Genomic DNA, 13,929 nt, shown 5'->3' on the forward strand with positions numbered 1-13,929 from the left:
CTCCTAATAACAGTGCCTCATGGCCGGTACCTGTGCGGCGATCAAAACCCCTATGAAAGCATGTAATATAAGTGATGAAACCGTTGAATTCATGCCTCGATAGTTTTCCAGCAGTGAAATCTGTCAAGACCAGTATTACCAATTGCCAGTTAGTTACTTTTAGAGATAAGCTCTTGGCAAGCCCTCTTAAACAATACCCGAGGGTGATACCGAGGACACGAACAAAATAGTGCAAGTCGCCAGAAGGACTCGCTCCTCAAAGCCTTGTGCGGGGAATATGTAACCAATCGCCGGCAAGAATAATGACGACAGTGTTACGTCGGGATTTGCCCGGAGGTGCAGAGACAGCTCTCAGGTGCTGACAGAGCCATTTACTTGTTCAGTACGGTACCTCGGGTTGTTATTGTCATGTTCCGGAGATAAACTTAACCAGGTAGAGGGGGCACTTGACATTGTGACCGGAACACCACATGCTTCGAACACTGCAAACACAACTTCATATATCACCAGCCGTCCTCCCAACCTCAGTCTCCCTGGTAGCAACTCGCACAATCAAGATGGACTCATCCCTACATCCGCTATCTGGCCTATACAAGCCTCATCAGCTGAAGGCTCTTTATTACGGACCTGACGTGGTCAAGAATCACCTCCTCTCCGTCCTGCCAAAGGACAGCTCAAAGGCATTTATCATCACCGGCAGCTCGCTCGCCACAAAGACGCCACTTATCAAAGAGCTAGAATCTCTGCTATCATCCAAGCACCATGCCGGGACGTTCAGTAACATCAAGGAACACGCCCCAATCGCTCAATTAGATGAAGCCACCGAGCAAGTCAAGGCAGATGAGACCATCGACACCATTATCTCCGTCGGAGGTGGCTCGCCTATCGACAGCGCGAAAGCTATTACCTACCGAGTCAACGAGGTCTCGCAGAAATGGCTGCTTCATATCACGATCCCCACGACGCTCTCCGCAGCTGAGGGCACATCTATCGCCGGATACACTCAGTCGGACGGTGTCAAGACAGGTATTTCACACCCCAACGTGTACCCGGCACATATTTTCTATGATTCAAAATTCGGTCTATACACCCCACCAAGCCTGTTCCTATCGACAGGTCTGAGAGCACTAGACCACGCTGTCGAAACTCAGTACCATCCACAGGCCACCTGGATCCCCACACGACTCGTAGCGCTCAGCGCCATCCACGAGCTCTTCACACTCTTGCCGAAATACAAAGCCGACCCCAAGAACGAAGACATCATAACAGGCCTGTTTCTCGCCGCATATGCCAGTCTGGGAGTTCTAGGCCAGAACCTAAAAACTGGCCTGGGCCTGTCGCATTCACTGGGGTACGCATTGGGCTCGCCCTACGGCATTCCTCATGGGATCACATCGTGCCTTACGTTGGGCCACGTCGTGAAACTCAAAGCACGACAGTCGCCGGACAATGCAGAGCAGATCGCCAAGATCCTCCCGTATATCTCGGAGTCTTCGACTGGGGATAACGTCAAAGACAGCGATCTCATTGGTGATAGAATTCTGGGGTTGGTGCAGCACTTGGGACTAAAGACGACTTTGACCGAGAAAGGGGTCGGGAAAGATCAGCTGGACATCATCTGTGCGCGAGCGACTGGTGGTCTGATGCCGAACAAGGAAAAGACTAAGCAGGAAGAAGAGACATTTAACGCCGTGAGGACACTCGTTGAGGGTCTTTGGTAGTGAAGATTGGTCTAAACCTTAGATGTTTTGAAAGGGTTGGGACACCGGCTTCGATGAACAACGCCGCAACCTAGCATTTTACTCCACAGTTACTGTGCTTATAACATTAGGCAAGTTATTCCATAGGAGCCAACCTTCTGTAAATGCTTTAGGCCACACAGGGCCCGCCCCATTGATTGATTTTCAACCCGCTTCGATCTGGATCCTGTACTGCGCCCTACAAAATGGCAGAATCCTTCTTATTGCGTCCCCGTAATTTTGTACCGAGGCACTTTGTCCAAAAGTTAGTCACCCAGCTTTGAGGAGAACGGCTAATTGATCCTATCAGGATGCTGCGCCAATTCACAACTTCATAATGCATGCCATGTGAGGTGGTATCATTATTCATCGATCGGAGTGGCCGAGATCAGAGGTCTAGAAGTTGTTGATTACTTTAGAGTCTTTCCTCATCTTCCTATCTTTCGGTTTCACAACATACCAATACAACCCCCCTCCAGACTATCAGAAGACAGGTCGATTTTTCCTTTACCGTGAGAGGCTCATCATGGCCTCAACATACCAGACAGTCACGCTTGCCAAGCGGCCCAAGGACAACATCGTGCCAGGAGAGACATTCAAACTGAACAAGAACAACAAGGCCCCTTCTGCGGCTGATCTCAAAGATGGAGAAGTCATATTCGAGTCCAACTACCTGAGCGTTGATCCTGCCATGCGTGGCTGGCTCAACGACACAAGGTCGTACCTTCCGCCTGTTCAGATCGACGAGATCATGCGCGGAGGCGCCATTGGCACGATCAAAGCCAGCAAAGATCCTAATTTCCCGGTGGGAAGCTATGCGTCCGGGTTGGTGGGGTGGACTGAATTGGCGGTGGTAAAGGGAAAGAGCCTGGAGAGGGTCCAGGTGCCTAAAGGGGGAAGACTCACAGATCTCATGGCTGTGCTTGGTACGTTGCTACCACATCCTCAGTGCTGCACAAGTACTGGGTCTGGAAAAACGCTCATGTACCCCTGCAGGAATTACTGGTCTCACGGCCTATTTTGGACTACTCGACGTGGGTAAGGTCAAGGCTGGAGACTTTGTCGTCGTCTCCGGCGCGGCTGGTGCGACCGGTAGCGTTGCTGGACAAATTGCCAAATTGAAAGGTGCCACTGTCTTGGGCATTGCCGGCAGTGACGATAAGTGCCGTTGGTTGGTGGACGAACTGGGCTTTGATGGCGCTTTGAACTACAAGGACAAAGACTACGCTAAGAAATTCAGGGCGGCAACAAAGGTGAGTTCAGCAAGTCGATAGCTGCTAACGATTGCTCACTGTTGTAGGATCTGATCGATGTCTTCTTCGACAATGGTGAGTGTATTCCACCCTATGATGGGGATTTGACATTGACGGTTTTCCAGTCGGGGGCGAAATCCTCGACATCGCTCTCTCACGCGCGAAGCCTCATGCCAGATTCGTCATGTGTGGCGGTATGTGCATTTCTATCCTACCTACGTGAAGATATTGACGGTTATTAGGTATCAGCCAGTATAACACTTCCAACGCCCAAGGCCCAAAGGTATGGCCTCTCCACGGCCCCACAAAGATTCACACCACTAATTGAGCCATAGAACTATCTAATGATTATCTCGATGCGGATAAGGCGAGTCCATTCATGGTGTTAAAATAATTGTCTTCTATACTAACATTGACTAGAATGGAAGGCTTCATTGTGTTCGACTATGAGAAGGAATATCCTCGTGCGTTGAAAGATCTTGCACAGTGGCTTGCTGAAGGCAAAATCAAGAGAAAGGAAACAATCGTCACAGGAGGTCTGCAAAACGCCGAGAATGCATTAAGGGATCTGTATACAGGACGGAATACCGGTAAAGATCCACATGTTTCTCATACAGCTACCGCAGTCTGGCTAACACTAACTCGTGATAGGCAAAATGCTTGTTGAAGTCAAGCCTGTTGAAGAGAGCCACAAGGCCTCGCTGTAGCTCTATCTACGTCGTCTCAATCTGTCTATTTGAACTGTCCTCCTTGGTACCAAAAGGGCAGCGTCATCCGTTGTGCGGTTCGGTTCGGTTAGACGTCATTGTGCATTGCTCCATTGTACCATCTCCGCATTAAAACACCAGAGTTACAAGATGTTCCACAGCCCGCTACATCTCCAATGCTACCTTGATGTGGGACATTTTAAGTATGCCACATTCTCATTTTAATCGTGCTGGAGTTTTGATTGTAATGTGTCAAGCTCGTTGAGCGCTATCTTTCACCTCTACTGTGTCGCCTTGGTGGGTACTGATTATGATGTGCCTTAATGCATCTCTCTTGTTGCTTGGCTACGCCGGAGTCTGCTATGCCCAATTCGTCTCTGCAAATACGTCTGCATCAACTTTCACAAATCCAATACTAGATGGAGTAGGAGCCGACCCGTAAGTCGGTTCGGATCATTCCAGACAGCTCCTTTTTGGATGGCTAACTGTGACAGCTGGGCGTTTCGCTATGGCGACTATTACTATATGACTTACAGCACGAATGACAACATCACCATCCTCCGGAGCAGTGTCCTCACGTAAGTGTCCTTCTAAGTTTTCAAAAATACCTTAGACACTTTCACTTTTACTTTCAGTGGAAAGACACACATTCTCAACGATGATCAGTGACTGGAACCACGCGGATATCAAACTAGCGTTTACACCACCAGAAAACACCTCTTACACCTACGATCTATGGGCTCCTGAGCTTCATTTCTTGCCAGCCGAGAGCAAATGGTACATGATCTTCACTGCAGACGTGGACCCAGACACACCATCGCCAATGCAAGACATGCTATGCGACTTCAACTGTCCGGCCGTCAACCACCGAATGTTCGTGCTCGAGTCCAGTACATCTGACCCGTGGGAGTCGGAGTATTCCTTCAAAGCAGGGCTCGACACCTACGACCAGTTCGCCATTGACGGGACCTACTTCGTACACTCTACAGGGCTGTACCACGTGTATTCATGCTGGGAAGGGAAGTACACCTCCTGGCCCGCGATGCTCTGTATCTCGCGGATGAGCGATTCGTGGACGGTGTCGAGTCCCGAATCTGAACGCCAAGTCATCTCCAGGCCAGACCAGCCGTGGGAGAAGACGCCGTACAACCGCACCGTCAACGTCCGCTTGTCGTCCAACGAAGCACCGCAACAGCTCGTTAACCCCGCCACAGGCCAGCAGTTCATCATCTACTCCGCCGCACGCAGCGATAACCGCAACTACTGTCTTGGGCAGTTGGAGTTGGTCGGCAACGACCCCATGGATCCAGCCTTGTGGACCAAGCAGACCGCAGGCTGTGTCTTTTACGAGAACCCCGACGAGACTGTCTACGGTGTGGGTCATGCGAGTTTCACGACGAGTCCTGATGGGACTGAGCATTGGATTGTCTATCATGGTATGAGAGACTATGAGAACGGGTGGTCTGCGCGCACGATCAGGACGCAAAGGTTTGGTTGGAACGAGGATGGGAGTCCCAACTTTCCCAGGCCTGGGGTTGGGCCGTTCGCTGTTCCGAGTGGCCAGGTAGAGGAGTTCAGGCTCGTTTGATAGAGGACCCGACATAGACTTGTAAGTACTTGAGTCCGGCCAGTCCAAATCGACTCTAACAGGCTATTCAGCACTTCCCAGTCCAGAACCATTCATAGGTAGCCATGTAGCTTGCGGAAGTGTTTCCATGTGGATGTTCACGGCATTTCACAATGCAGTGTTTTCGGTGACCCAATCATGTACCGCGAGGCTGAGCAATCTACGGAGGAGACTTGAATCGAGCCACTCGCGTCGCTCAACCCCGCATATGAAAGACGGACACAACTTCCGAGAGCTAGGAACCACGACCCACCGCACCGCCCGGGTATCATATCAGTTGACCAAGAAAAATTTGATCAGACGCGTCTGGAACTGCACCGACCTTATCCCACCCCAAATGCGACTCACATTCAGCCACAACACCTCGTAAAGGAGCTCTTGAGCTAACCAGAACTCCATGTCGTTAGCCCAGCACGTCTCTTCCGTCGAAGGCGTCGACCAAGAATATGACGACAACTCGGAGCTGCCGCGCCTCGAGAGATTCCCCAGTCTCTCGCTGAGCTACGACCCGCTCCCAGTGACTGCACATGATGCAGCAGAGAAACTCGAGACCCACCAGGCGGCATATGAGGTGTCGCAGGTGCAACGAATAGGTAAGGCGTCTATCGCATCTACCCTGACGCGGAATATCAAACTTTCTCCGACACGAGATGTTGTGATAACCGGTCTGAGAATGGACTATGCTGATTTACACTAACCCTGTTCAATCTACTAGTTCAAATAGTCATTGGGATCGTCACCTGCGTGACTGCATCTGGAATCGTGTTTGGCTTTGATGCGCTCAAGACGATCCTTGCGCAGGAGAAGGTCTACCGCGAATATTGCAGTGACGAGGAGCTGCGGCAGGGGGTCCGGCTTTGCTACCTGCAGGATCAAAGGTGACGAAAAGCGTCCACCGAAGCAAACATCTCTAACGGCAGCTAATTCGGGGTTCAACAGGCTCAATCTCACATTCGTAATCGCGTCCGTGACGACGAATATATCTGCTCTCTTGGTGGGAGGGATACTCGACCGCTATGGACCGAGGGTGTGCGGGATCATCAGCTCCGCCTTGCTTGCGCTCGGGAGCCTCAGCATGGCGTTCGCCGCAGATCTCCCCTTTGACGCCTACATGGCTGGCAGCTTCCTCCTCGCACTGGGCGGGACCTTCAGCTTCGTGCCGTCGTTCCACCTGTCGAATGCATTTCCTCGCTTTCAAGGCTTGATCCTAGCTCTCATCACAGGGGCCTTCGATGCCTCGGCGTCTGTGTTCCTGGTCTTCCGCATCTGGTACCAATCTTCTGGGGGGAACTTTTCTCTGCGGCGCTTCTTCTTGCTCTTCCTCGTGGTTCCGGTCTTCATATCCGTCACCCAGCTGTTGATCATGCCCCGCCACAGCTATGAAACACGAGCGGAGCTGACCACCAAAGTCGAGCTGGCGAGCGACCCCACACAGGATCTGCACGACAGCGACGACGAGTTCGACAGCGCGGCAGAGCTGATGCGTGTGCGTTCGGAGAGAGCCGTCCGGAGAAGACAATCCATTGCGTCGATTACCGAGCTCCTCGGCGACCAGACTGAGAGGAAGGCATACGAGAAGAAAGAGGGCGTCCGCCATTCCACCAGTGGTGTCTGGGGTGTCATGCATGGTGTTCCCGCGCTTCAGCAGATCATGTCGCCTTGGTTCATCCTGATCACCATGTTCACTGTGCTGCAGATGATGCGATTCAACTTCTTCATCTCCACGATCTGGTCGCAGTATGTGTTCATGCTGGACTCTGCAGAGGAAGCGACCAAGCTGATTGAATTCTTCGACGTTGCTCTCCCCGTCGGCGGTGTCGTCACTGTTCCTTTCATAGGGGTTCTGTTGGACAACTCAAGCACGGTCTCGGTGCTGAATCTCTTGGTCTTGTTGAGTACCGTGATCGGCATTCTCGGCGCAGTGCCGACTCGCTGGGCCGCATATGCAAACGTGTGTCTTTTCTGCGTCTTCCGTCCGTTATACTACTCTGCAATGTCGTAAGTCCCCCTCCTCCTCCTCCTCCTCCTCCTCCTCCTCCTCCCCCCAGAGGACCCCCTTTGGGCCCCAGCCCCGAGATTTCCCATCTCCATCTTCCCCTACCTCCCGCTGACGCCCACCGCGCTTCCCCAATGAACAGTGACTACGCAGCCAAGGTCTTCGGCTACGCGACGTTCGGCACCGTGTACGGCACGATAATCTGCCTGTCGGGGCTCTTCACCTTCCTTCAATCCGCCCTCCAAGCGCTCCTCCACAACACCTTCGAAGACGACCCCGAGCCCATCAACCTGGGCCTCGCGACCGCCGGCCTAGTCCTGGGTATGTCTCTGGTCATGTACGTTGACATCCAGGGCCGCGCCATCCAACGGGAAAAGGCTCTGGCCGGCGGCAGGGCTCCTGGCTCTGCCCCCGCCGCTACTGCTGGCGATGAGACAAGATGGACCAACAGCTTGGGTTCGCCAGCTTCCTCGCCTTCCAAAAGGGGAGCGGCTAGTGATGATCCCGAAAGGCAGGCTCTTTTGCCGCCACGGCCGCTGAGGCATGCCATTAGTAGTGATCTTTCTACCGTGCAGGAGCGGGCGGAGCCGTAGTGTTTGATTTTATGAGCGTGCTCTCCAACGAAGCACATCCAGCACCGATAATAGAAGTGAAGTCTGGAAGTTTGCGAGTTTACAAATCGCAATGTCGTCATATTATGTATTTATAAGATCAGTACTAGGTTTCCTAAACTAAGCTTTCGCTGTTGCTTTCTCCTTCTTAGCTGCCCAATCCATCCCCGCGCCGAGTACCTCCTGGCCTCTCGCCAGCGATGCAGCCTGCTCTTCACCGAGCCACTGGCTCTCCAGGTGATTGATATTGTCCTCGATTTCCCAGCCACGGCCGCCCTCTACGTAGATTGCCTTGCCATTCATGTCTGGGTCGCAAGCTACTCCGGCGATGATCCTCGCCACGTCGACTGTCTCATTGATCGGGAGGCCGGCCGCGCGCCACATGGTTTCAATCCCCGCCGTCATCGCTGTTGGCACCATCCATGGGCAGATCGCGTTGACTCGAATGTCTGTTGTCGGTGGCAGGTAGAGTCTCAGTGAGCGCATCAGGCCTAGAATGCCGTGCTTCGATGCCTGGTTTCGGGGTGGTGTTGTCAGCTACGGGGTATTTGGCTGGGGAAGGTGGTATGGGAGGGACAGAGTTTACCTGGTACACAAATAGGCCTGGTGATTCCTTGAATCCTGCAACGGAGGATATCAAGGTTAGAGACTTGTCGTCGCCGCTTTGTCGCTGTCCTTGGCGGAGGTACACGGAAGCGATTCTGGCGAAATAAAGTGATCCCAGGAGGTTGACGTCCAGAACTTTACTCGTGGGGACCTAGGAAGCGGAGAGAGCGCTTCAATAAGTCGTCGCGATAATAAGGGGCCACTTCCTTCCATTCTTGAAAACGGCAGGGGGTAGATAGAACTCACGGTGCGGATTGTGTCAAGATCTAGCGTCGGGTCAAACCAATTGCCAATCTCGATGATGCCAGCACACGAGATGGCACTGTCAATGCGGCCGTACTTCTCAAGACCAGCTTGGAAGAGTGCTAGCACAGACTGGTACTGCGTGACATCCGTGGCGACGAAGTGAACCCTCCCCGGCTTGTCTCCCTTGGATGACCTGAGCTGAGATATCTCGTTGGCAAGTGCCGTGCCGGCTTGTTCGTCCAGATCGCCAAAGCAGACGGCCGCTCCCCTCTCTACGCAGAATTTCACCAGCGCCGCTCCAATGCCATGTGCCCCACCTGTTGCTCGATATCAGCATCTCATGACAACTTCAAGAGGGCCGCGTGCTGACCTGTCAGCAGAACTACCTTTCCAGGTAGGTTGTCAAGGAGCCCATCTGGTTGAAATCGTGACATGTCTGGTGCTTGGGAGATGGTTTGCTTTGCAAGAATGCGTGACAAGTCGTGGAGAGAAGAGGGGGATCAGCCTCGTAGTCTCAACTCTTCACATTCGGACCGGATCAAATAGCAATTGTATTAAGGTTTCTTCATCCCAGTCCAGCAGCGCTCCAGGTCCGGTCCGGAGATCCTCACGATCCGTAAGTCCAGTCAGCCATCTGGTGAGCTGGCCGCCTTTCTGAGCAAAACATTCAAGCGATACAGTAATACTTTGTTGAATTCATTGGCTTATTCATCGCCAGCGACGCCCGTCAGTGTTCGTGCCAGCCTTTGACAAACATCAAGTTGACGTCGATGCCAAAGATCAAGGTCAAGTTCGTAGCAGTATCAGATGGGGATGGGGGTTAGTTAAGTCTACTGCTTATATCCGATTTTACTTCAAGCATTGAAGCGGTTCCCCACACTGGAGTGATTGTTCCGCTTGCCCGTTGGGGTTATTCCGGGGTATTATTGGAGGCAAATCTGACAGCATCGTCTCTCACGAAATCAAGTGGATTACACTTCAACTTGAAGGTTTTTGGCATTTCAAGTTAGCCGAGGGCACCACGTAACCCCCTTGAGAAAATGATCCATGATGATCGTCAATATCGAAACTCGGTCCGGCAGTTAGTTTGCGGGGTTTGGAGAAAAAGTATATATACGTAGCGAGAGACCAATCCCGCAGACGATGGGTGGTGCGTCATGAGCAGGTCAGAGTACCGAGTCTGCATTTACAATTATGGCTCCCTTGCAATCATATATCCATCGCTCGAGCGAAAAGGGGCTTTCTAGTGTCACGACCTTAGTAGTAGGGGACAAGGCAGCTGTTCTCTTTGACCCGCCATTCCTAATTCCAGACGCCGAATCTGTCGTTCAATGGATCAAGGAGACAACAAACGTACCTCTAAGAGCCGTTTTCGTTACCCACCATCATCCTGATCACTATTTCTCTGCCAACCCAATACTTGATGCGTGGCCAGCGTCAACTCTTCATGCGGCGCCATACGTATGCGCTGGAATTGATCGAGAGTATGATGAAAAGGTCATTTACTGGCCAACATTATTCGGCAGAGAGAACATTCCCGAAGTTCCACGCAAGCCGACGCCTTTTGAGTATACCTTTTTCCAACTTGAAGGCAATGAAGACTCTCCAATCATTTTACTCGGGCCTCTGCAGGGAGATTCAGTGGATCACACCCTGTTCTGGTTGCCGAAGGAGAAGGTTGTTGTCTGCGGAGATTCGGTCTATGCTCGCAGTACCCATGCCTGGTAAGTTCAAAAATGCGCGCGACAAGGTCCTCGCAACTGATGACTTCAGGGTCGAAGAGATTGACACACCCCAAATACTCGAGGCGTGGGAGAGGACGCTGGACGTGATTGAAGCACTTGGGGCTGACAAGATCATTCCCGGGCATTTGGAGGTCGGGTGGGAACCCAATGCGAAGGAAGACATTGCGCATATGAGAAAGTACCTGCAGCTTGTCTCAGAGAAGGTGTTCCATGCCAAAGAGAAACCTCAAGTGAAGGACCTCTTCGAAACGTTCAAAGCAGCTTTCCCCAAAGCTGACAGAAACCTTGACTTCTTCCTCGGACATATGTCGAATCGTTTTGGTGAAGGAGGAAATGTCTGGGAGGAGAATCGCCATCACAATGTCGGCGCAAGAACAAAGGAACAGCTGGAGGGATACCTGTTCAGGCTATGAAACCCAGGCGGCCGAGAGGTCCATCCCTGCACCACCGACGCGACCAGGAAAAAGCAGATACTCATCGTGTGATGTCGACGAGTTGTTCGAGGAGTGTTGCGCGGGTCTGCGTCTCGGCTGTATGGTAAATGCCAATAAAAGCGAATCGCTACCGGGGAAGGAATAACATGGAGCCGACCACCCCTTGTCTTCACTGGCGCCTTGCCGCCAAGGCGCGCGGGAAAAGGATGCTGAGTCAGGAGGTGGGGAAGCGAAAGTCAGGTGTGTTTAGCCTCGTGGAAGGCACTCCATTCACAATTGAATAATGGGAAGGGAGGAACCATGGGCCAGCTACGTTATATATTAAATACATATACGATGTCTAGATGGGGCACAAAGCCCGACTCTGGACTGCAGGGCGTGTTCTTTCAGCTTTGGCTCTATCGTATCATTTCGCAGGTGGTGGTCAAGGCTCTTTCAAGGGTCCTTAGGCTCTATCCACAGTCATAGTCAAATCCCTGCATGGCCAGGCTGTCTACTGAGTAAAGCCACGAGGTACGACGCGGGACACTCTCGCTAACAGACGTTCCTTCCGTCCTCCATTCCACATCTGAGCCCATCAAGACAACCGCCACCAGCACTCCTGTTCCTATTGCATTTGGCGCAGGGATGCGCTGAGGCGGGATGTGGTGACATTTCCCGGCAAATCCCGAGCTAACCCCGCACCTCCAAGTCTAGGCAAGCATAACCCACGAGTCGACCCCTTCTCCCCGGAAAGGCAACTACGCGGCTAGTATCGACAGCTTGGCACAGCTAGGCACGGCTGAGAACAGTCTACACCGATCACTTAACATCACTTCATTCTTCCCGGATCCACATTTCCACTCTTCCATCATCGTCAACAACGTAAGAGACTTATACACCAGTATCCAAATCGTGGACGGGAAGGATGCCGACCAAAGATCCTGATAAACGTCGTAAACAAAATTGTGAAAATCAGAAACGATGGCGCGAGCGGCAGACTCATCAGCTTCACAATTTGCAAGCAACCCTGGAAGAACGCAACAGGGAGGTTGAGAGTCTACAACAGCAGCTACGGTCTGCACTAGACCAAGTCAGAGGATTACGGAAGCTCCGTACGGTGGACGAACAGCGGAAGCCTTCCCCAGCCAACACCAATCGATCAAGCTCTCAGGTTGCAGTACCACCAGAATTGGCTCCGACAGCATGGTATAATGCCCACACTCTAGCAGTCGACCGTGGCGTAGTCAGTTTCCCAAATATGCCAGCACTTTCGGCTTCCAGCTCGGCGAGCCCAGAAATCGAGGAAGCCGTGGACGATTGCGACGTATATAGACAAGGACCCAACAGCATCTCGCAGTTGCAGTCGCAGTCGCAACCAGAGGTGTATCCTTTCGTTGCTGGGAGGCTCGCAGTCAATGCAGCTCTAGGAGATAATCCCATCACACGCTCTGGAAACCTTGATGCCAACCTATTCGATCACTCTCATCATGAGCAATTTGGCCTCCGTCAGACTCCAGATTATCCGACTGAACAGAATGACACTGAAGATCCGGAGCAAACTATGACATTATCGGAGATGATCCAAGAGAGCCTGGCATTTCTTCCTTCTCAGAAGGTGCTGGAGGAACTGCCATTCGATCCTCGATTTCTTTACGACAATTTTGCGCCGAGTTTGATGATGGGGGGCAGTTCGGGTATTGGGCAGCTCATGATGGCCTTCCCTGATAATTCTGCGTTGTCTAAACATATTTCAACCGTGCAGATGGTCATTTATGGAAATTATACACTACTGCGGACCCAGTATGCATGACACTCCAAATGCATGGGCGTCCTTTAGCTTACATGACACAGGCCACTAGCTTTCAAGGAGCGCGTTATGGAAGAGACATTTGCATGGATGATACATGAGGCATGGCCCTCTAGCAGAGGCGCCCTCAAAATGATGGTGATTCAACTCGCTTCCATAATTGCCATGAAAGCTGATTGATTTCCTTTCATAGGCTGCTTATGAGAACATCTTCGCATACGAGCTTTTTCGCAACTTCCCTTGCAAGACCACCTACAGACGATTGCATCACTTTTACCGTCCCACACTTCTTCAGCTCTCTGTCCCTCACTCACCTGCCATAGACTGGCTACCGTGGCCAGCTTTACGAAATCACGTCATCCTCTTACAGCAGAACAATGTGAACAACATCGACATCGACGAGCTCTGCATGAAAGCCTTAGAGTATACCGTGATCGAACCCGAACCAAGTCGGAATAACGCAGATTCTTCCTGGCCCGGGCTCACAGGCCAAGTACAAACGACTTTCAGGATCTGGGACATGTACCTCATGGAGAAAGCTGAGGGTGGCTCCCCTGTAGACTCGCCAATGAAGCATTATCCTGCTTCTCCAACTCTCCACAAATTATTAAACATGTACAAGCTGCCCATCCAAAAGATCGAGAATCTCCGAATCGATCAACCGTTTTACCAGGCATTCCCCAATCTGATTCTGCCACCCGGTTGCAAGTCCACACTCCAGACAGCCTCGCTCAATCCCATTCCAGGAGAGCGATTACAACCTCCCTTCGCCCTGCAACCTCATGCAATGCTTGAATTGCAGCAAAAGATTCAGTCCATGGTATCAGAGTATATGTGGGGCGCGTCATATGATTGGAACAACCAAAGAGCGCCGCAAAGCGAATTCACCTAAACACCTTAACAGTCATTAGGATATGAATATCTTTCTATGCCATGCATGATGTTCTACAATACCAGATATGTATCCAGTCAAAATGGAACATCGCAAATCTCGATCAAGAACTATTAGCCGTCCACATAGCACACTATTCCAGACGCGACTGAGCAATTTCGCCTTCAAAGATGCCATTCCAGCATCCATGACGTTTACGGCCAGACTCGAAAGAGATCACCTTGATATCCAGTACTTTCTTGGAGGGCTCACTCACACATATGACGCTACATGTATTTTGAGTG

The 13,929-nt window shown here is 51.7% G+C and overlaps 8 protein-coding genes across 8 annotated transcripts; 7 read left to right on the plus strand and 1 right to left on the minus strand.

The window, feature by feature from the left end:
• Nucleotides 1–557: 557 nt before the first annotated feature.
• A1O9_01618 (uncharacterized protein) lies at nt 558–1,721 on the plus strand (the record flags this gene model as incomplete). The annotated part of the gene is made up of 1 exon (XM_013410776.1): nt 558–1,721. The coding sequence occupies one exon, from the start codon at nt 558–560 to the stop codon at nt 1,719–1,721; it is 1,164 nt and encodes a 387-aa protein (XP_013266230.1).
• Nucleotides 1,722–2,265: 544 nt separating this feature from the next.
• On the plus strand, nt 2,266–3,234 carry A1O9_01619 (uncharacterized protein; the record flags this gene model as incomplete). Its single annotated transcript, XM_013410777.1, has 3 exons — nt 2,266–2,665; nt 2,736–2,992; nt 3,040–3,234. The coding sequence occupies 3 exons, from the start codon at nt 2,266–2,268 to the stop codon at nt 3,232–3,234; spliced, it is 852 nt and encodes a 283-aa protein (XP_013266231.1).
• A 179-nt stretch (nt 3,235–3,413) lies between these two features.
• A1O9_01620 (uncharacterized protein) lies at nt 3,414–3,699 on the plus strand (the record flags this gene model as incomplete). The annotated part of the gene is made up of 2 exons (XM_013410778.1): nt 3,414–3,582; nt 3,644–3,699. 2 exons carry the CDS (start codon nt 3,414–3,416, stop codon nt 3,697–3,699), a joined length of 225 nt encoding a protein of 74 aa, XP_013266232.1.
• Nucleotides 3,700–4,012: 313 nt separating this feature from the next.
• Nucleotides 4,013–5,287, plus strand: A1O9_01621 (uncharacterized protein; the record flags this gene model as incomplete). Its single annotated transcript, XM_013410779.1, has 3 exons — nt 4,013–4,137; nt 4,194–4,277; nt 4,366–5,287. 3 exons carry the CDS (start codon nt 4,013–4,015, stop codon nt 5,285–5,287), a joined length of 1,131 nt encoding a protein of 376 aa, XP_013266233.1.
• Nucleotides 5,288–5,723: 436 nt separating this feature from the next.
• A1O9_01622 (uncharacterized protein) lies at nt 5,724–7,915 on the plus strand (the record flags this gene model as incomplete). The annotated part of the gene is made up of 4 exons (XM_013410780.1): nt 5,724–5,919; nt 6,042–6,204; nt 6,266–7,324; nt 7,375–7,915. The coding sequence occupies 4 exons, from the start codon at nt 5,724–5,726 to the stop codon at nt 7,913–7,915; spliced, it is 1,959 nt and encodes a 652-aa protein (XP_013266234.1).
• A 138-nt stretch (nt 7,916–8,053) lies between these two features.
• Nucleotides 8,054–9,219, minus strand: A1O9_01623 (uncharacterized protein; the record flags this gene model as incomplete). Its single annotated transcript, XM_013410781.1, has 4 exons — nt 8,054–8,470; nt 8,520–8,690; nt 8,786–9,102; nt 9,156–9,219. 4 exons carry the CDS (start codon nt 9,217–9,219, stop codon nt 8,054–8,056), a joined length of 969 nt encoding a protein of 322 aa, XP_013266235.1.
• Nucleotides 9,220–9,979: 760 nt separating this feature from the next.
• On the plus strand, nt 9,980–10,943 carry A1O9_01624 (uncharacterized protein; the record flags this gene model as incomplete). Its single annotated transcript, XM_013410782.1, has 2 exons — nt 9,980–10,509; nt 10,559–10,943. 2 exons carry the CDS (start codon nt 9,980–9,982, stop codon nt 10,941–10,943), a joined length of 915 nt encoding a protein of 304 aa, XP_013266236.1.
• Nucleotides 10,944–11,871: 928 nt separating this feature from the next.
• A1O9_01625 (uncharacterized protein) lies at nt 11,872–13,645 on the plus strand (the record flags this gene model as incomplete). The annotated part of the gene is made up of 3 exons (XM_013410783.1): nt 11,872–12,746; nt 12,798–12,891; nt 12,947–13,645. 3 exons carry the CDS (start codon nt 11,872–11,874, stop codon nt 13,643–13,645), a joined length of 1,668 nt encoding a protein of 555 aa, XP_013266237.1.
• Nucleotides 13,646–13,929: the final 284 nt, after the last annotated feature.

The sequence above is a fragment of the Exophiala aquamarina genome, assembly GCF_000709125.1.
Source record: "Exophiala aquamarina CBS 119918 chromosome Unknown aczIA-supercont1.1, whole genome shotgun sequence".
Taxonomy (NCBI): domain Eukaryota; kingdom Fungi; phylum Ascomycota; class Eurotiomycetes; order Chaetothyriales; family Herpotrichiellaceae; genus Exophiala; species Exophiala aquamarina.